Source organism: Botryllus schlosseri, chromosome 13, assembly GCF_051294905.1.
Source record: "Botryllus schlosseri isolate E-star chromosome 13, Bs_hap1, whole genome shotgun sequence".
Lineage (NCBI taxonomy): Eukaryota > Metazoa > Chordata > Ascidiacea > Stolidobranchia > Styelidae > Botryllus > Botryllus schlosseri.
Window position 1 is genome coordinate 24,735,057 of NC_137248.1, and position 20,736 is coordinate 24,755,792.

The 20,736-nt window shown below is 39.4% G+C and overlaps 1 protein-coding gene and 2 long non-coding RNA genes across 3 annotated transcripts in view; 2 read left to right on the forward strand and 1 right to left on the reverse strand.

Annotated features, from left to right (window-relative positions):
- Positions 1–3,418: 3,418 nt before the first annotated feature.
- On the forward strand, positions 3,419–7,223 carry LOC145454433 (uncharacterized). The gene is made up of 3 exons (XR_013920126.1): positions 3,419–3,771; positions 3,842–4,020; positions 6,880–7,223. It is a non-coding gene; the product is annotated as an uncharacterized LOC145454433 (long non-coding RNA).
- On the reverse strand, positions 4,091–7,360 carry LOC145454434 (uncharacterized). Its single transcript, XR_013920127.1, has 2 exons — positions 7,222–7,360; positions 4,091–6,846 (listed from the first exon to the last, which is right to left on the reverse strand). It is a non-coding gene; the product is annotated as an uncharacterized LOC145454434 (long non-coding RNA).
- Positions 7,361–17,321: 9,961 nt separating this feature from the next.
- The window catches only part of LOC145453194 (erythroid differentiation-related factor 1-like), a 28,942-nt gene continuing 25,527 nt past the window's right edge, over positions 17,322–20,736 (forward strand). The window contains exons 1-4 of the mRNA XM_080331171.1: positions 17,322–17,442; positions 17,878–18,121; positions 19,473–19,590; positions 20,520–20,652. Of these exons, the coding sequence (XP_080187297.1) occupies positions 17,372–17,442; positions 17,878–18,121; positions 19,473–19,590; positions 20,520–20,652 (566 nt within the window). The 5' untranslated portion in view covers positions 17,322–17,371. The remainder of the gene's footprint in view (positions 17,443–17,877; positions 18,122–19,472; positions 19,591–20,519; positions 20,653–20,736) is intronic.

Sequence of the window (20,736 nt, forward strand, 5' to 3'; positions counted from 1 at the left end):
CTCGAAGGGGCCCAAGATTATTTCGTTGGTCGTTTGTTGGAGGATATTTATTCAACTTGAAATTTTTTTTCGAGCTTCGCGCGATTTCATATCCCAGGAGACCTAGATTTAAATATCATCAGTTACAGAAAATGCGCATATTTTAGAAAAATAGGCATATCGAGCCTGTCCACGACCACGCATTAAACAGTAGGGATGGTGTGAACCCCTGAAAGGTTCAGGTTCGTGTGAACGTGAACCTTTTTGAAAGGTTCTGTGTGAACGCGAACGTGAACCTTATGACGTCACGGGACGTCATATTACTATTTCCAACCCTACATTTCAGTGAAATTATATACTAATGCATACCTAGCGACGACTCAGGCCATATTATGCCACAATGCTGAAGTACAGCATGCCGAATTCGCCAATTGTATCAACTGGAGCAATCAAGTGCTACATTAATACCATAAATCAACTTCCGTCGCTTTCCAAACAATTTCGACGGGACTTGCAAATAAGGAATACAAGCTTAGGCCGTAACGGTGTAGGCCAGACCGGACAATGCATTCGCCGTCTGAAATTGCTTCATAGATATTGAGCTGAGAGTGAAACTGGTTTCTATACTAGCTACCGAAATTACCCATAAAACAGTTATACAGTAGCCAACTCCCAATCGTACGGATTTGATTTTAATGATACAATAGACATATCAAATCAAGACTTTGTAGTTTATACAACGATGTAATATTTATATCTATTTCATTGATTGGTTGAATAAGCATCATTCGTTGACTCCCTACATATCGCGTATTTGGTTCTTGATGTTGTATGATTGCGCGTCAAGCTCACAGCAGAGAGTCACGAAATATTCACAAAAGCAAAGCTGAATATTTCGAGTAAACCTTCGTAATAACGCGTGTAAAATCGTTGAGATCGGCAAGGTACATGCTCGTTTACTGTTGATTTTTTATGCTGCCAGCGCCATGCATATAGTGGTCTGAAGTTAAAATGCAAAGATCTCAGCTTCAGATGCTATAGTGTCGTGAAAATGTTAATATATGAAAAGGTTCACAGTGCAGAACCTACCAGGGTTCGTTTGTGAACGTGAACCTCTAAATTTCAGAGGTTCACACGCAGAACGCGAACGTGAACCTCACGTTCACGCCATCCCTATTAAACAGGTGGGCCACAGCACATTTTTAAACCTGAAAATGGGCCACGGCCAAGAAAGGGCTGAGAACCCCTGGTCTAGACTCTAGGTAGTGATATGTTTTCTGTTCAGTCATCAAATCCAGTACAATGATATTCCGGTTTATTATGGCGGCATCGATATTGAAGTGGGAACAAGAAAATTCATGCAACACTAATAGTAATCAATCATTATCACTAACCAAGTCTGCTTCAGCAAACACAAAATAATAAAAGCATCAAATGCTGTTGTGTAGGACTATATCAAAGTATGTCTTTCCTAAATTTAAAAATCATAAAGCAGATAAAGACTATTTCATTTTTCAAATGCAAGAGATTGTAAGGCAAGACATTTTGAATGTCCTTGCATAACCAATAACCCTTTCAAGGTGTACATGTTTTGAGGAGATGGAGTAATCCTCTACCCGCTGTTCCTGAGAGAGCTGAATCATGCCTTTCATCAAAGTAGGGGTATTGATTTTCACATCGAATGGTGAAAACAAACCTTGCAGTAGGTATCCTTTATCAGCCATGATACTGTCGCCCTTTTCAAACATTGCTCTGGCTTCGGCCAGCAAATCAGATTGCTCAATAATGCTGCGGTCACTAACGGATCCACCATAGCAGTCACTTATGAAGGAGACAGCACCCGTGGGTGCATTACCAATTAATACTTCCATGGTATTTCCATTCTTTCAAGTGGAGAATGTAACAGACTGTGCAGTGTGCATGGATATCAGATGGCTTCTCAATTGGGATTTCTGTAGAGTCAATAATTATCTCGTTGATGGATATAGTTTTTTAAATCATCTGGCATGGTATCCAATATTACTTGTTTTGAAGGCGAAATTAGTAATTTTGATAATAAACAGTACATATGCTTGATCCAAGCAAGCATTAATGATGCGGGAAGCTGTTGGTTCTGAAACAATACCAAGCAGTTGATGATCAAGAGCTTGATTAGTGTCAGAAAAAACTTACTCTTCATTTGAACACAACGTACAGGTGTATTCCAATAGATGAACATCGTACATTGCAATGTCCTTTAAAAGCAGAAACTGTTTGATGTCATCAAATCCAGTAAAGTACCATGCACTGCTTTCTTATCATCCTTGATATTTTCTAAGCTGAAAGCTGGCATTGAAGCACCTAGTTGGCACGGAATGCATGCCCATATTTTCCGAGTCTGTTTGAAATTTCTGGTCACTATGTGTTCCGGAATGAATTATTTCAGTAGGTTCTGGTGTAAATGGGTTCGAATTGTTTGTCTTCCTGACAGTTTTTAGTAGCGTTCTTTTATCATGCTGAAAGACTGATGCGACTGCCTCCTGTCTTTCAAGTTTCATGTTCGGCTCATATAATCACTTGGAAGAAAATGACCATAGCAAGCAATGTCTCTGCCCTGTGCCCAATGTCTCTGTCCAAAGCTGTTTCGTTTTGGAGTTTGATCTATTAATTGCTTCTCTCCATTTCATCAGCTTCCCTGGTGACGTAGGAATCAAATGACCATCAATCCGACTCGTGCAACCAGGTACACAGCAATATCGTGCCATTTTATAATGTAGATAGATGATAATACAGTCTATTAAAATGAAATATGTATGTCACTCCGCTAATATTCAAACGTCACTCTCTGGAAATGAAATATCGGTACACGAAGTAACCTGACAATTCATAAATTGCACTGAACTCAATCATCAGTCGTAAATATGTTCAAACTCCGTACATACAAGACATTAATTCTGTTACCCGAATCCAACAGGCAGTGGCTGACCTGGTTTCTAGCGAATATAGCTGTAAGTTTTGTTTGTTTACTACGGACGATAGGGCGTGGTGTTGGCGCCCCAAGTGGTTTGTTATCAGCACAGACGGTGAACAAAAAGTGAATATTAGACACTTACGTGACCTTTGACACGAACCAATCAGGTTGCTGCAGGATGTAAACAAACATCAAGCCCGGGCAAGCTTACTATGAGCTCTTATGGAAAAGGGTTGAAAAATGAAGGTTTTTAGCAAAATTACATTGAATTGGGGATGGCTGGACCTGATGAATAGTAATAGCGCAGAGCTAGTATGTAGATGCAGCGTTTTAATCTAGAATGAACATGAATGGTGGCAAGTACGCATCAGCATGGTGTGTCCAAATGCATGGAGTTTTGACAACTTTTAGGATTAAGCAACGATTGATGTATACTATACTATCGGATTGTGGTAATGCATAATTGACGATTTCATCGGCTCGGTCACGAGTAAAATCTCCAAGCATAATATCTCCTGTTCAGAAATATATGTTAGAAAAATATAGCCGCTGCCACACAGTACAATTTTGGTATATATTGATTGAAAGCTATGGATATTCTATCGGATTTTCGGATTTGAGTGGGACAGTATTTTCTTCTAACACCGCGGAGAAAGCTACGAAGCTACGTACACGACTTAGGGATAAAGATTGAGGAGACAATCCACTCTTATTGTGGAAGCAATATTCTAGTGAACAGCCAATGTTATCGCAGAAAAAACTTGCAGAAAAGTGAGATACCACACCTGATGGAAATATCTCGGAAAATCTAATATTGATTCGTCTTGCACTTGTAAGACAGGGTAAGTAAGGAAAAAGGCATTTCTTCAGAGACTCATGCAATAGATATTGTAACCATGGTTTTATTTTCAGATTAGGTTCTGATATGCTCTCATGCATATGCAGTTATGCACGGATCAAGACAATCCAACACCTGAAGCTACAAGGGCTGAAAGACATACATTGTGATTTGCGTCAGCATCTGTGAGCTCGATCGTGATTGCCAAGCCATCTCTTGACCGTACTCGCAACCCATCAACTCCTGCCTCTAGGTAGATTTTGGTGTGTCTGGTGTCTTCGATTTTATAACATTACACCAAACACAAATAATCCTACAACATCTGTACCTGGAGAACTGTTTATTCAACAAATTGGGCATCTTAATGAGATTCAATGCACACCACACCACTGGAATATAGTATGTATAGACCAGTGTTGGGATGACTCGAGTCACCTTTTTCGCATGACTTGACTTGACTCGAGTCACTTTGCCAAAATGACTTGACTTGACTTGACTCGGCGTATCAGAAATGTGGATTGACTCGTGACTCGGAGCAAAATTCACGAGTCAATTTCAAGTCATCAAGTAATCGGTGTCGATAAAAATCACTGTATCTTGGATATGTTCGGATTGTTCGCGAAACGCTTGTGTAACCCGTGTGACTGAGAGCGACCAATCATTCAATAAGCGTGCATTTCACCGAGCCTCGATTGTTCTTTCACAAATAGATTGACTGCAAACGAAGTGATCGAAGCTTAAAGCTTACGTTGTCGTAACTCTAGTGGTAAAGTAATAGAATAGCAAAATGTCTGTTTCTGTTCTCATCTTACCTTAACCAAACCGATTGTTTTATTGAAATTGAAGTCGAATATAGTTTATATAGTCCTCAACCATGGGCACAGGCTCGAATGGTATCATATCTATTTGTAAATGGGTAACGTATTGCATCTTATCAATTCGTTTCCCTATTCTCTATTTTGGCTGGTAACTATAAACTGAGGCTATGCAATTACGTAGTTTCACAGTTCTACGTATATGTGAGCGATAAAGCGCCTTCTTGCGTGTATATTTAACTCTATATTCGTTCATCAGTTCGAAATCAATGACCAATGACCACTCAAACTGTATTTCAGACAGCTAGCAAATTGCAGTGACGTAATCATTCCTCATACATACATCGAAAAGGCAACTTGACTTGAAATGTGACTTGACTCGTGACTTGACTTGACTTGACTCGAGTCACCTCCAAAAATCGAGGGACTTGACTTGACTCGAGTCACCTTTGAAAATCGATTGACTTGACTTGACTCGAGTCAAAATGTGAAATGACTCGAAATGACTCGCGACTCGAAGGTAGTGACTTGATCCCAACACTCGTATAGACATGCACTGTTGGCACACACTGACCATGGCACCATGCAATTAGGATCTGTAGCATGCTATTAGTCATTACGATATTCACAATGGAACTGAATTTGCACAAATGCTGAATATGTTGCGTCATTCATTTCTAATCTTTAATTAGAGTAAGCAATTAGTCCATATTCGGTTAGTTGATAGACAATGCTGCATATTATGACACCGGACAAAATTTCACACTCCTTGATTCTTCCGATCAGTTGTTTAATATGAATATGATGTCTCGTCATCTTTCTTGTTGCGGAACAGTTTGGCCCCGACATTTGACGATGTGCCAAATCATGTGCAGGAATATAAAATCTAGATTTAATTTCTTGATTTCAGGCTCAATTGCGAATCCCTTTTCTGCCATGATAGCATCTCTTAGTGCACCATAGCTCCATGTGAATAGTTCTCGCCAGTGTTGAGATCAAGTCACTGCCTTCGAGTCACAAGTCATTTCGAGTCATTGCACATTTTGACTCGAGTCAAGTCGAGCCACGAGTCAAGTCACACACACCAATGAACGAATACAGAGTTATACACACAAGAAGGCGCAGTGTCGCTCACGTATACGTAGAACTGCTAAACTACGTGATTGCATAGCCTCAGTTTATAGTTAACATCCAAAATAGAGAATAGAGAAATGAATTGATAAGATGCAATACATTACCCATTTACAAATTGATATGATACAATTCGAGCCTTCGTCAATGGTTAAGGACTATATAAACTAGCCTATATTCCAATCAATTTCAATAAAACAAGACATTTGGTTACGGTAAAAATGTAGAACAGAAATAGACATTTTGCTATTAAATTACTTTACTACGGTATACTAGTTTACGACAACGTAAGCTGTAAGATTCGTTTGCGATAAAAATATATTTGTGAGAGAACAATGAAGGCTCAGTAAAACGCTCGATCATTGAATGGTTGGTCACTCTCACGGGTTGGTTGGTCACTCTCACCAGCGTTTCATGAACAGTCCGAACATACAGTGTGCAAGATACAGTGGTTTTTATTGACACCGATTACTTGAGGACTTGAAATTGACTCATGAATTTTGCTCCGAGTCACTATAGTCAATCCACATTTCTGACATGCCGAGTCAAGTCAAGTCATTTTAGCAAAGTGCCATGACTCGAGTCATACCAACACTGGTTCTCGCAGAAAAGTTAGTACACCACAATCCATCAATCCTTTCAAAGTTGTATGTGATTAATAGACAGAAAGATATTGTGAGCACGGCGGGGTTTGTCTTCATCAGTTCAGTACAGTCAATAATCATTCTAGATTTGAGAATTCGCGAATGGATGCAAATGCTGCATTTTTAAGAACCACATCTCTACATAGCCAAATCGAAATTTAATGAAGCAGTTACATATGATTCACCTAATGGTTTAATACTATGCTTACTACAATAATAGGAATTTGACGTCAGTAGGATAAGTCCCGAGGGCAATTCAGAAAGAATTTAATGTAGTCCAGTATAAAATTTCATCAGCTTCTCCACATCTTTTGACACTATGGTGCTCTGAGAGCTGAACTTCACTAGCAATAATTGTCCGTCAATTTGTAATTTTCCTGGAAGAGTTTCCTGTTTTGTGCTTCTATACTTCTTCCAGAAATTTGATTTTCTTGCGTTTTATCCCTCGACTTCCTCTTTCTGCAGCGTCATAAAGGATATCCATCAAGCCTGCATAAAATATATAATATGTTTATTTTACAGAGCAACAACACTGCTGTACAGGCACCCATCAAGGCGTGCTCGTGCGACTCATGTCGACCCCTACCAATGTCATCAACTATCCATCTTATCATTGAATATATTGCTTTCAACAATTTCAATCCATTTTACACCATCAAGCAACAACACTGGAGCGGAATAATATGAGACACACACGAAGTCGATTGTGGCATCAACAACGAAAGCGGTGTGACTGCATATCAGTTTGGACTCATTGTTCTATCTACTAAATTATGTGACGATTCAATATTTTTGGTACAATAATACATACGTCATTTTATCAATAAAATGAGAATTCAGCTGACTATAAGGAAGTCCACATGCCTTTATCCAGATTTTACATTCTTCCATGCATGTTATTGGCTCTGGGAAAGGTAGAAGCGCACACCAGGAACGTTCTGGGTAGCAATCTCCAAGTTTCACCCGTAGGTAGGCTATTAGCAGCTTAGCTGCTGTGTTTATCCGGCATTTATCCTAATGGATTCAATGCATGAGCTAGAACAAAAAATGGCAATTCCAGCTGTGGTCGGATCATGTTGCCTAACACATATATTATAGTAACATGTTGATTATAGAATATGCAGACAAGTGTCCAGTGTAACCAGGGTTGTAACCAAGTCACAAGTCAATCACACGTTTATAGTTTCGACTCGAGTCATTTTCAATTCACCACCGAGTCAAGTCCAGGTCAGCGATCAGAGGGCCGAGTCCACCATGGCTCGAGTCGAGTCCAAGTTATTGTGTCGACTGATCAGTTGCTAAATCTTGCTGAATCCACTTTTTATAACTCAGTTTGGTGATATCGAATGGTTCGCATTTATAATACTAATTTTCCTCATTTTTAGCAGTTTCTGGTCGCGTTTTCAAGTATCAGTACCAATAGACGAAATCCCAATAGTGTGGTTACTTTACTATTCTTCGAAATTACAATGAAATGTCGGTCTTGGCCGTCAGAGTCTCGAGTCATGCACAATGACTCGAGTCCAAGTCAAGTCAATACACAGATTGATTCGAGTCGAGTCATTTCCGTATTTTAAGAAAATGAGTCGAGTCATCATAAAATCGTGACTCGAGTCGAGTCATGACTCGAGTCATTACAACCCTGAGTGTAACTGTATAATTTGCTAGATAGTGATACAGACTGTTCCGTATATGATTCCCTAAATATAACGCATATAACACCGAGCACACATAATGAATACCCCACCTATCCTGACTCAAGATTCCTCTAATACATGCTATTCGGTACGACAATCCTATAGTATTGTTTACGACTAATGATAACACCGCAATAGTTGTTTCATCCGAAAAGTTGTCAGAAATCCATTCATTTGGACATACCGTGCTGATGGTTGCTTGCCACCATTCAGGTTTATTCTAGGTTATAACACTGCAAATACGTACTAGCTCAACGTTATTACCATTCACCAAAGCCAGCTATCCCCAATTAAATGTCATTTTGCTAAAAACCTTCATTTTTCCACCCTTTTCCATAAGAGCTCATAGTAAGTTTGCCCGGGCTTGATGTTTGTTTACATCCTGCTGCAACCTGATTGGTTCGTGTCAAAGGTCACGTAAGTGATGTGCATTGAAATCTCCGTGGTATGGCAGTCACGCCTCATTCGCTTCTTCACACTCCGCGGAACATTAGGTACACGAAATTTAGATATTTGAAGAGCTTCTTGGAGGTACAGAACTTCAATATACAATTGAATAGTATATTCAAATTGAAATGAACCCAAATATTTTCGGCTGACACTCGTCAGGGTTAATCGTCAGCAACTAGTAGAGACGACCGATTTCGAATCGTTGGACGGGGCCGTTCACAATTCCATTTGTGTGCCTTGGAGTCGACTTTTATCAAAATACACCAACCAAAACTCTGTCAACAAAAGGAGTTCGTGTACCACCTAAAAATAGTACATTGAACGCTCTCTCTTTCATGCTGGTGACGTCATATTTTGTGATACGATTGCTGATATACAATGTTCTTTCCAATTCTCTACTAGTTGCCTACGATTACCCCTGACGAGTGTCAGCCGAAAATATTCGTGTTCATTTCAATATGAATATACTATTTAATTGTATATTGAAGTTCTGTACCTCCAAGAAGCTCTTCAAACATCTAAATTTCGTGTACCTAATGTTCCGCGGAGTGTGAAGAAGCGAATGAGGCGTGACTGCCATACCACGGAGATTTCAATGCACATCAACAATTATTCACTTTTTGTTCACCGTTTGTGCTGATAACAGTACGGTGATTGAGAATTCTCAGACAGGCTCCGTAGATGGTCTTGGTCTCACAGTTTCAATCGATTGTTCGCACACTAATCTGTTGTGATGCGTTGTTTATGTTGATCTCCGTCATTGGTAGGAGTGGTAGACCGGGAGGAAGTTGGCCATCAAATTCTAGCCATCAAAAAAAAAAATTCGGAACTACTATGTACAACCACGCAGGTATCGGATGTATCACCAGGACCACTCTTCCGGCCATGGCGCGTGGCAGCAATCGGCCACAAATGATATTTCGACGTTGGCCGGTCGCGTTGAAATACGAATTAAAGTAATTTCAAATCAATCAGCATACAAATTACCAGAGGTGGTCAAAATAGTCAAGAAGGCTACTCAAGTAGAAGTAGAAGTAGCGACGAAGAAATCTACTCAAGTACAAGTAGAAGTACTTCTTTCATAAGCAACCTGAAACTACTTGAAGTAGAAGTAGAATTTTCTGACTTTAAAAGTACTCAAGTAAGTAAGCAGTTGTGAAAACGATCCTGATTGAATGGATTATAAAAAGGTGCAAATTGAACTATGTGACAGGTGACGAGCTTGATTCATATTGATGCATGGCAGCAGGTATCCAATTTTCGACAGCATTAGCATTCGCCCACCTCGTGGGATGAAAAGGATAGTATTGATAAGGAAATGCGATGCTAATCCTCTGTTTTATCGAACAGCACGTTTTGGAAAATAGCATGGCATGGCGCCATCCCCATATTATAAGGCCCGTAGTTTAGTCGAAGAGCAATACGGAGAAATTGTATAGGATACGGTGTAAACACTTTGCGTGATTACTAAACGTTAATAAAAAATATGGCGGACAGTAAAAATGCCATATTGCGTAGCTTTATTTCCAGAAATACAAGGCATTACTGCACTTGCTTCTATACTTCAACATGTATGTTATCCAGACAAAAGAACTGATATTAATTATAACTCAAAGTATATGATACTGGGAATAGAAAGTGAAATATTAATACTACTTCTAAAAGCAGAATATGTATTTCATGTTTTTAGTCTAGAAAGTTTCAAAGGTGGTATGCTAAAACAGCTCTAAAACTAAAAAAGTCAATAGTCCACTCTTCCAGATTAGGACACGCCATGGACAATGGACATGCTAAATTACGATATGACAAGAAAATGCGACATTGCGAAACATCAGTTTCAAACGTTATGATGAGCCATATATACTGTGATTAATTATTTCATATGGGCGAAGGGCGACAATGTGGCGTGAACGGAACTACGCCAACCCTCCACCTAAATTATATTCACCGATACTTTCGTGAAATCATACTGGTCACTCCGTATCCACTGCGCGCGAAGCGCGACGTAAATTCTGGGCTCTACTAAACTTTTATGAAAATTAAATGTTAATACTCCGTGAAAACAGCTCCGAAATTCCTCAGGCTATCTTCCTGATTGAAAGGTTGAACTACTTCTACTTGACAAACTGGAAATAGCGACAAGTAAGTAAGTAGATCACAAAATATTACGAAGTAGAAGTAGAAGTAGCGAAAATCAGATCTACTTGAGTAAGTACCAGAAGTAGAGGAAAACTACTTGAGTACTTCAAAAAAGTAGAAGTACTTCGTTACTGACCACCTCTGCAAATTACCGACTGATTTCATCGCATCACGTCATTTGTGAAACAACTAACAAAGAATATAAACTCGACTGGCCCCTGAACAGAGCTATCTCGCGAAACACTATCGACGTCGCGAAATCTTCACAGCTGCTAGTTGTCGCTCTGCTGCAAACAAAATATCGCCAAATGCATTTCTAGCCAACAAAATCTGGATTTGACAAAACAAATAGTGTTCCGACACGTGAAACGCCGTACCTCAAAATCTTAATGTCTATTTTTCGATCAAACAGTTGTTTTAGAAAGTAATAGGACAGTCCTACATGTTGCTAACAATGCTAAGCTATAAAGAAGTGTGTGCAACTCACCTTGAATAAATCTCAAAACTATACGACACGCTCCACTATACAGTCAAGAATATTAAAATTTATTCACGAAAAATATTCAAAATTTTTCAATCTATTCACTGTGTCAAGGAATGGATTTCAAATACGTATAGCCTATAGTTAAGCCTAGCATCACACCAATTTTCAGCGATATCCAAGTGGCGCAAGGTGTCCAACAGGCGCGATACGCCGACTGCACAGTCATTGAAATTCAAATTTATTCACGAAATATATTCGAAATTTTTCAAGCAATAGCCTGTGTCAAGGAATAGCTTTCAAGTACGTATAGCCTATAGTTAATCCTAGCATCACACTAATTTTCAGAGATATCCAAGTGGCGCAAGGTGTTCAACGGGCCCGATACGCTCGGCTGCACAGTAATTGAAATTCAAATTTATTCACGAAAAATAATCGAAAATTTTCAAACTATAACCTGTGTCAAGGAATGGCTTTCAAATACGTATAGCCTACAGTTAGGCCTAGCGTCACACCAATTTTTAGCGATATCCAAGTGGCGCAAGTTGTCCAACGGGCCCGACACACCTGACTGCTCAGCTCAGTGATAAAAATACAAATTTATTCACGAAAATATTCGAAAATTTTCAAACTATAACCTGTGTCAAAGAATGGCTTTCAAATACGCATAGCCTACAATTAGGCCTAGAAGCACCCCAATTTTCAGCGATATCCAAGTGGTGCAAGGTATCCAACGGGCCCGACACACCTGACTGCTCAGTGATAAAAATACAAATTTATTCACGAAAATATTCGAAAATTTTCAAACTATAACCTGTGTCAAAGAATGGCTTTCAAATACGCATAGCCTACAATTAGGCCTAGAAGCACCCCAATTTTCAGCGATATCCAAGTGGCGCAAGGTGTCCAACGGGCCCGATACGCTCGGCTGCACAGTCATTGAAATTCAAATTTATTCACGAAAAGTATTCGAAAATTTTAAACTATAACCTGTGTCAAGGAATGGCTTTCAAATAAGTATAGCCTACAGTTAAGCCTAGCATAACACCAATTTTCAGCGATATCCAAGTGGCGCAAGGTGTCCAACGGGCCCGATACGCTCGGCTGCACAGTCATTGAAATTCAAATTTATTCACGAAAAATATTCGAAAATTTTAAACTATAACCTGTGTCAAGGAATGGCTTTCAAATAAGTATAGCCTACAGTTAAGCCTAGCATAACACCAATTTTCAGCGATATCCAAGTGGCGCAAGGTGTCCAACGGGCCCGATACGCTCGGCTGCACAGTCATTGAAATTCAAATTTATTCACGAAAAATATTCGAAAATTTTAAACTATAACCTGTGTCAAGGAATGGGTTTCAAATATGTATAGCTTATGAGGCAGACTTGGACAACTAGAAAATTTTCAGCTTTTCAGAATTAGATTAGAATTAGAATTAGAGCTCCACAGTTTTTTTCAAACTAGATTAGAATTAGAATTAGAGCTGCACAGTTTTTCCAAAGTAGATTAGAATTATAATTAGAGCTACACAGCTTTTTTCAAATTAGATTAGAATTAGAATTAGAGCTACTAAGCTTTTTCCAGATTAGATTAGAATTAGAATTAGAGCCACTTAGTTCGCAAAAACTTGGAAATTGAATGAAATTGTACATGGGAAAGGAATACAGCAAAATGCAGTTCACATCAAATCACAGTGCGTGTTGCAAAAGGCCGTGAGGCGATAAGCGCCACATATTTCTGTTTAATAAACAACAGAAACAACAGTGCATTCCCATAAACATGAGAATGGTTAACTTCTGTACACCAAGCTTGGCTCGATTTTTACTATACTTTAATAAAATAATACTTCTTTTATGGTAACCGTGGGCATCGCCCATGTTAGTCAGAGTGGCGATGTAGATTAGAATTAGATTACTGGCATTTCGCTCTAATTTAGTGAAATTAGACAACTAGAATTATTTAGTTGTCCAAGTCTGTTATGAGGTGCGAGTTCGAGTCCGACCGAGGTTGACTCCAGTATTCCTACCGATTTATTGGATGTTTATCTAGGCTCCTCCTCACCATCTCATTGGCGTACGCGGTGTCTTAAAAAGCCTAGCAGTGGCCCGTGCTACAAGTCGGCAGCTACGGAATCAAAATAAAGCATATCGACCTAGTATATATCATCATTGTGGTCGACAAACACCATGAATGCCAAGGACAAGCAACAACAAACCAGAATAACAAGAACAACAACAACAACAGATGCACCGCGGCTTTTCAAAGCCCTATTGCACCTGCAGAACACGCCCAGAGAGTCAGTGTCAAATTATTTTGCTGCGAACTCACAAGAGGTGTGCGTATACGATTCCGCATATAACAAGCATGCCTACAACGCGGCATCGCAATGCGTCATCGCGAAACTTCTCCGTCCCAACACACAAGATGTGAAGATGGTTTTTCCTGCTGTCCAACAACAAACTAATTCAGGAAACTGCGGTGTGCTGGCGATCGCGTATGCCATTTGCATTTGTTTCGACGTCCGACCCGAATGCGCCGAGTTCACTGAGGCCGAACTGCGAAGAACTTGTCGTGGAATGATGGAGGACAACATTGTTCGAAAAATGCATAGCAGTGTTGAAGAAGCTCCACAACCACGAGCAAGGAGCAACTATTTCTGTGAAGACTTACTGTCTCTGCAAACTGTCATACGTCACAATGCACGGTGATATGGTTGAATGCTCTTCCTGTAAGGAATGTATTCATGCTCGATGTTCTCCAACGACCATCCCGAAAGAAGTACAGGAAAATGAGGCTATACACCATGGCAATGTAATTCCTGTGCGACAAGTAGATGAGCTCACTTAGTCGATGGTGTTTGGCACCTTTGAGCCACTCGAATATTGCTATAATTTATTATGGCCTGACTGCAATGTTCCCTCTAAGCTGCGCACGTGCGCAAATGCGCAGTACTGACACGGTCTCTGCGCACAGAAAATCTAAGTTGCGCACAAGAAATCCGAAGTGCTGAGCTTTTTTTTAGTCGTTACACACTGTTTTCCAAGGGTCTGCGCAGTGAGTTGGTGAGTGTGCGCAGACTCGGCAAAAATTAGAGGGAACATTGCCTGACTGTATGCCATATGTATGTGGAAGTCATTCATTGGCACGTTTGTATTATTTATTATCATTTTATTTTCATTTATTCATTGTGATTCAAATTTAGTATGATCCTATGATTGTATTCATTATATTTGTGTGTCAGTTATAATTTAGTTTCCTGGTTCATGGCACGCATCTGGACACCTTGCACCACTTTGATATCACTGACAATTGGTGTTATGGTACTCTGTAAAGGTACTGTGTGCTATAGGCATTTGAAATTATTCATTTACATTATTTATTATTATTTATTATTTTATTGTTTTACTATTGTTTGAATTTTCGTATCATTTAATTTCGTTTTTGTCGATATTTCATACCGCCGTGTCCAGATTGATGGATACATACATTTGTAAAAAACATTTATTCACATAATTATATTATTATTTCACTATTATTTTCCATTTAATACCATTCACTGCTATTAATATTTGGTTGGTTATACATTGCGCCACTTGGAGATCTCTGAAAATTAGTGTGATGCTAGGCTTAACTGTAAGCTATACGTATTTGAAAGCCATTCGTTGACACAGGTTATAGTTTGAAAATTTTCGAATATTTTTCGTGAATAAATTTGAATTTTAATGACTGTGCAGCCGAGCGTATCGGGCCCGTTGGACACCTTGCGCCACTTGGATATCGCTGAAATTTGTGGTGCTTCTAGGCCTAATTGTAGGCTATGCGTATTTGAAAGCCATTCTTTGACACAGGTTATAGTTTGAAAATTTTCGAATATTTTCGTGAATAAATTTGTATTTTTATCACTGAGCAGTCAGGTGTGTCGGGCCCGTTGGATACCTTGCGCCACTTGGATATCGCTGAAAATTGGGGTGCTTCTAGGCCTAATTGTAGGCTATACGTATTTGAAAGCCATTCTTTGACACAGGTTATAGTTTGAAAATTTTCGAATATTTTCGTGAATAAATTTGTATTTTTATCACTGAGCTGAGCAGTCAGGTGTGTCGGGCCCGTTGGACAACTTGCGCCACTTGGATATCGCTAAAAATTGGTGTGACGCTAGGCCTAACTGTAGGCTATACGTATTTGAAAGCCATTCCTTGACACAGGTTATAGTTTGAAAATTTTCGATTATTTTTTGTGAATAAATCTGAATTTCAATTACTGTGCAGCCGAGCGTATCGGGCCCGTTGAACACCTTGCGCCACTTGGATATCTCTGAAAATTAGTGTGATGCTAGGATTAACTATAGGCTATACGTACTTGAAAGCTATTCCTTGACACAGGCTATTGCTTGAAAAATTTCGAATATTTTTCGTGAATAAATTTGAATTTCAATGACTGTGCAGTCGGCGTATCGCGCCTGTTGGACACCTTGCGCCACTTGGATATCGCTGAAAATCGGTGTGCTGCTACGTTTAACTACAGGCTATAGGTATTTGAGAACCATTCCTTGACACAGGGTATAGTTTGGCAAATTTTGAATATTTTTCGTGCATAAATTTGAATTTTTATGACTGTGCATTCGAGCGTATCGGGTCCGTTGGACACCTTGCGCCACTTGGATATCGCTGAAAATCGGTGTGCTGTTACGTTTAACTACAGGCTATAGGTATATGAAAACTATTCCTTGACACAGGGTATAGTTTGAAAAATTTCGAATATTTTTCGTGCATAAATTTGAATTTTCATGACTGTGCAGTCCAGCGTATCGGGTCCGTTGGACACCTTGCGCCACTTGGATATCGCTGAAAATTGGTGTCGAATATTTTTCGTGATAAATTTGAATGCGCCACTTGGAGATAGTTGACAATTTGTGTGGTGTCAGATTTGCCTGCAAACTATACATATGTGAACGCCATACATTGCCACAGTCTCTAGTTTGAAGAAGATGGATTCGATTCTAAGTTTAGTGACTGTTTAGTTGAGCGTATCATATAGTTTAGAGACATTTGAGGTACGGCGTTTAGCGTGTCGGAGCAATATTTGTTTTGTCAAATCCAGATTTTGTGTGCTAAAACTACATTTTGCGAAATTTCGTTTGCAGCAGAGCGATACCTTGCAGCTGTGAAAATGTCATGATGGAGATAGTCATTCGCGAGATAGCTGTGTTGAGTTAAGGGTGATGGACACTGGTTTACATTGAAGGCGAAGGCTGTGTTTGTTTATTATAATTTTGAGCGCCTCATTACGCCTCATTATGCTTCATTACGCTTCGCCTCACTGCGCTCGAAAATCGATCTCCGAGCGTTTTTTTCGTGGCGTAGGGAAGCGCACAGCGGCGGCAACTCGTACTTGCACTCGAATCAGTTTATCGCGATGCCGGTATTGATGAGTAGAGACCGAAAGAAAAAGCGGCTCCTTTTGGCGCTGACTTTGCTACTTTTGACTGAAACTAAAGAAAAGATTGTGGGTTCACCCAATATTGAAGAAAAGAGAAACTTCGGGTAAGTAGACCTCGTAGTGAAATGATCAGATCTGTGCACTGTTGACGCATACCTGTTTTCACCTGAAATTTGACAATGCTTTGTTGAATTCTTGACAAAATTGTTAAATCCCAATATTCTGTAGTAAACTAGGCCGTCACCCCATCAGCCTGCGTTGCTTGGGTGCTAGAGTGGACTCCATTACGGGTCGGACAGGTTAACCGATTACAATATGTTACCTCATGCCGCTGAATACTTTCTTATTGAGCATATATACACAATTGGTACATTTTATCTCGTGTGATAGGGTTTTAATTCTATAATTTCCTTTTTTCATGAATAATGCAATTGACAGGATGCCATGATGGACATAGTCATTCTCGAGATAGCTGTGTTGAGTTAACAGTGTTGAGGTGCTAGTCGAGCTTATATTCTTTATTAGTTGTTTCACAAATGACGTGATGCGATAAAATCAGTCGAGTATTTATACGCTTTATTGATTTGAAGGCAATTTAATGAGTATTTCACCGTAACCTACGTCGAAACATCGTATGGGGCCGATGGCTGCCCCGCGGAATGGCCGAAACTTGATCCTGGTGATACATCCGATAACTGCGGTACTCTACACAGTAGTTCTGATATTTATTTTTGATGGCTAGAATTTGATGGCTAACTTCGTCCTGGTGAGTGGTAGCGGGAACGTTTTGACACATAGTTCCGAATGCAATCTCACGACTCAAGTAAAGCTTCTCCAGAGGCAAAGACCGATGTTGCTTCTCAAGTTGGGGTCAGGTGAGGACATGCGGTCATTATTACTATTATATGTGTTCCGGTGATTGTTACGGTATGCAGGTAAATTTATTGAAACTTGCACAAATTAGTGAATTACTGAATTTTGGAAATGCTTCATATGTTATAGAAGTTAGAACTCGAAAACTACTGTACTCAATGTGCAAAATCCACAACTATAACTATAGTGACCAGTAGTTTGTGGACTGTCGAGATTGATAGTTTCTAAGTCTGGCTGTCTCCGTCTGTCACACTGACTTGCCGGGTTGGAATCCCCGTGCGTGCCAGACTGGAATCGGTGGTTGAATTGTAGTTTCTTAACCGGAGGATTTTATCTTAAGTAAATTGCCAAAATTTGACCCCCGACTGAATAATTGGTGTTGTGTATCTATGCTCTATCGAAGTTTAGTTCTAAATTTACACAATATTATATTTTAGATCTAAGGCTGTGATTACCTACTCTGCATCAGAGGGTAATGCCGTGTATTTACGATTACCTCCTCGGACTGATCTGAACAATGCCCCATCAAACTGGCTGAGAAAAACGATTGGCCTGAGGCCTGAAGTGGTATTACCTGGCTCAAGATATGTCAGCAATCGGAATCAACTCTTTAGCGGTTTTGCCATGGCTGGAAACCATTTACAACATGTTGGAAAGGTGGATGTGGTCTCTGATGCGGAGGTATGGCTTCCTCGATATGCTCACCAAACTGTTAGATTATGGTACAGTATGTACATTATCAAATCGTATTGAAGTGCACAGGCTCTTAATTGAGATCTGTGGAGTAGTTTTACCAGGTCATGAAAGGTTAAAGAAAATCGTAAGGTGAAGGCTAAAAACCTCGAGTATTGAAATCCGGAATGTACGGCCAATCCATGGTTTGATTAAAGTAGCAGTAAATGATCCTCATGCCAAAGTTGAATAGTAATAAGCAGATTCTGGAATCCATAAATGAGTACCCCAATATGTGGATTTAACACATAATTATGCCAGATTTAGTTCATTTCATGGATACCGATAGTCGTAGATAATTGAAAATATTGCAAACTAAAGGCAGTCATGGTTAGGTGCGGTAGTTAAGGCTGTTAGCCAAAAGTATCCACAAACCTTTTCAATAGGGGTATTGTTGTCTTTGTGTTGGCTTATTCCAGTAATTTTGACATGCATAGCGAATCGGCTACTGATCGATCGGTTGGGGACGAAATATTTTGTTGGTATTAGTTGGTACTATGACATATGTGTTGCTTTGTCAATGGCATGGCCACAATTTAAAGTTTTTGTACACAGCAATTGGTGTGATTACATCGTAGATATTGAAAAACATTTAAAATTCCTTGAATTTAATGAAACAAACATGTTGTTGTTGTTACCTACTCAGTTTAATCTTATTGCATTTTTCTGTCCAATTAATGCAACTCAATAAAAATTTCAGGCTAGGTTACAAAGGAAGTCTAAGGTAATAACCAGGTTTGTAATCAAGTCACAAGACTCCGAGTCACAAGTCACTTTTATAGTCCAAGTCCAAGGCAGCGAGCAGATGGTCGAGTCCAAGTCATTGTGTTGACTGCTCAGTTTCCAGTTACAGTCCTGTTAAACCCACTTTATACAACTCTAGTGATATCGAATGAATTGCAATTTGCATTTATAATATACTAATTTTCCTCACTTTAAGCTGTTTCTGGTCGCATTTTCAATTACCAGTACCAATAGACCAAATCCCAACAGTGTGGCTACTTTACGATTCTTCGAAAATTCCATAAAATGTCAGTCTTGGCCGTCCGAGTCATGCGCAATGACTCGAGTCCAAGTCGAGTCGATACACAGATTGACTCTCGAGAGTGTCAATTCCGTATTTTGATAAAATGACTCGAGACAAGTTGAGTCATCAGAAAATCGTGACTCGAGTTGAGTCATTACAACCCTGGTAATAACCCCCCCAAAAATTAGGAGTCGGGCCTTAAAAAAATGCAGGAAGCCCAGTTCTAGTGTATTCTACTATAAGCCCTGTGTAATTGAGAAATGCCAATTTCAGAATATCAAGAAATTGCTGAAAATTCCATACAGCAACGCTCACACAAGCATGGCAATCCACAGAGTTGGCAGGACTCTTCTATTGGAAAATTTTGACATTAAAAAGCACTCTGAACAAGGTAATATCCAAGTACATTTTGTGTTACCGTATTGTAATGTGTCAACAGTACACTGTCTACTCCTGCAAGTGGCGACAGTGTACCATGCCCTCGCAGCCCCTCGTCATCCTGGTCCTTACTGGATTTTCACTAGTGTGACAAATCAATGAATCTATCCATCTGTCCATTAATCAGTCTCTTATCTGTTGTTAATCTATTTTGCACTACCGAATTCAATTGGCGATTGTTTTCGAACATTATTTAGTGATGCTTTCGTCTGGTAGACTGTGAAAGCTAATCATCATCAGAACTTATGGTTGGTGAGATTATGCTGGTGAGCTTATCTAGAAAAGTGATATGTGACCATGTTTTGAGGTTATTTGTATCAAAGATTTCAATTAATCTCTGTATTAAAGTGACCGTCTCAAACTGCTTATTTATTAGGTATGGTAGCTAAATTATTTGGAGCTGCGAAGGCGCTGCTAAATGAAATGAATTGACGAATATGGCCCTGATGACGGAGATGAAATAGCATTGAATTGAAAAATTGAATAGTTTATTTATATTGAAATAAACCCAAATATTTTCGGCTGACACTCATCAGGCGTAATTGTCAGCAACTGTAAGAGCATTGAAAAGAACATTGTATATCATCAATCGTATCACAAAATATGACGTCATCAGCATGAAAATGAACAATGATCCAGTGTACTATTTCTAGAAGATACACGAACTCCTTCCGTAGGCACAGACTTAAGTTGGCCTCTAGAGCGAATAGGTAACCTTAGTAGAATAGAACAAATGATGGGTAGTAGAATAGAACAAATGGCGGGTCACATACTCTGGACGCCTGTTCTATGTCATACGTTCACGCTACAGTGGTATTGGTATTCAAGTATAATTATAGGCGCGGTGTCATCATAATAAAACGATATACTGTATTTTTTCAGGCTCCGAATGGACATGGTTCCGTGATTTTTACCGAGAACTATTTCAACAAAGTGACGGCCATACTTTGCTGAAGAAGAAGAGTCCCTCTTCACAAAATGACCGCATGATGCTTTCTAAATTTTTATATTACAGGTAGGCCTACATTGCCATGACAACCTACTTGATTTCGATAAAGGCTTAATTACCATAGTACTATGATACTCAATTTCCGTTTAA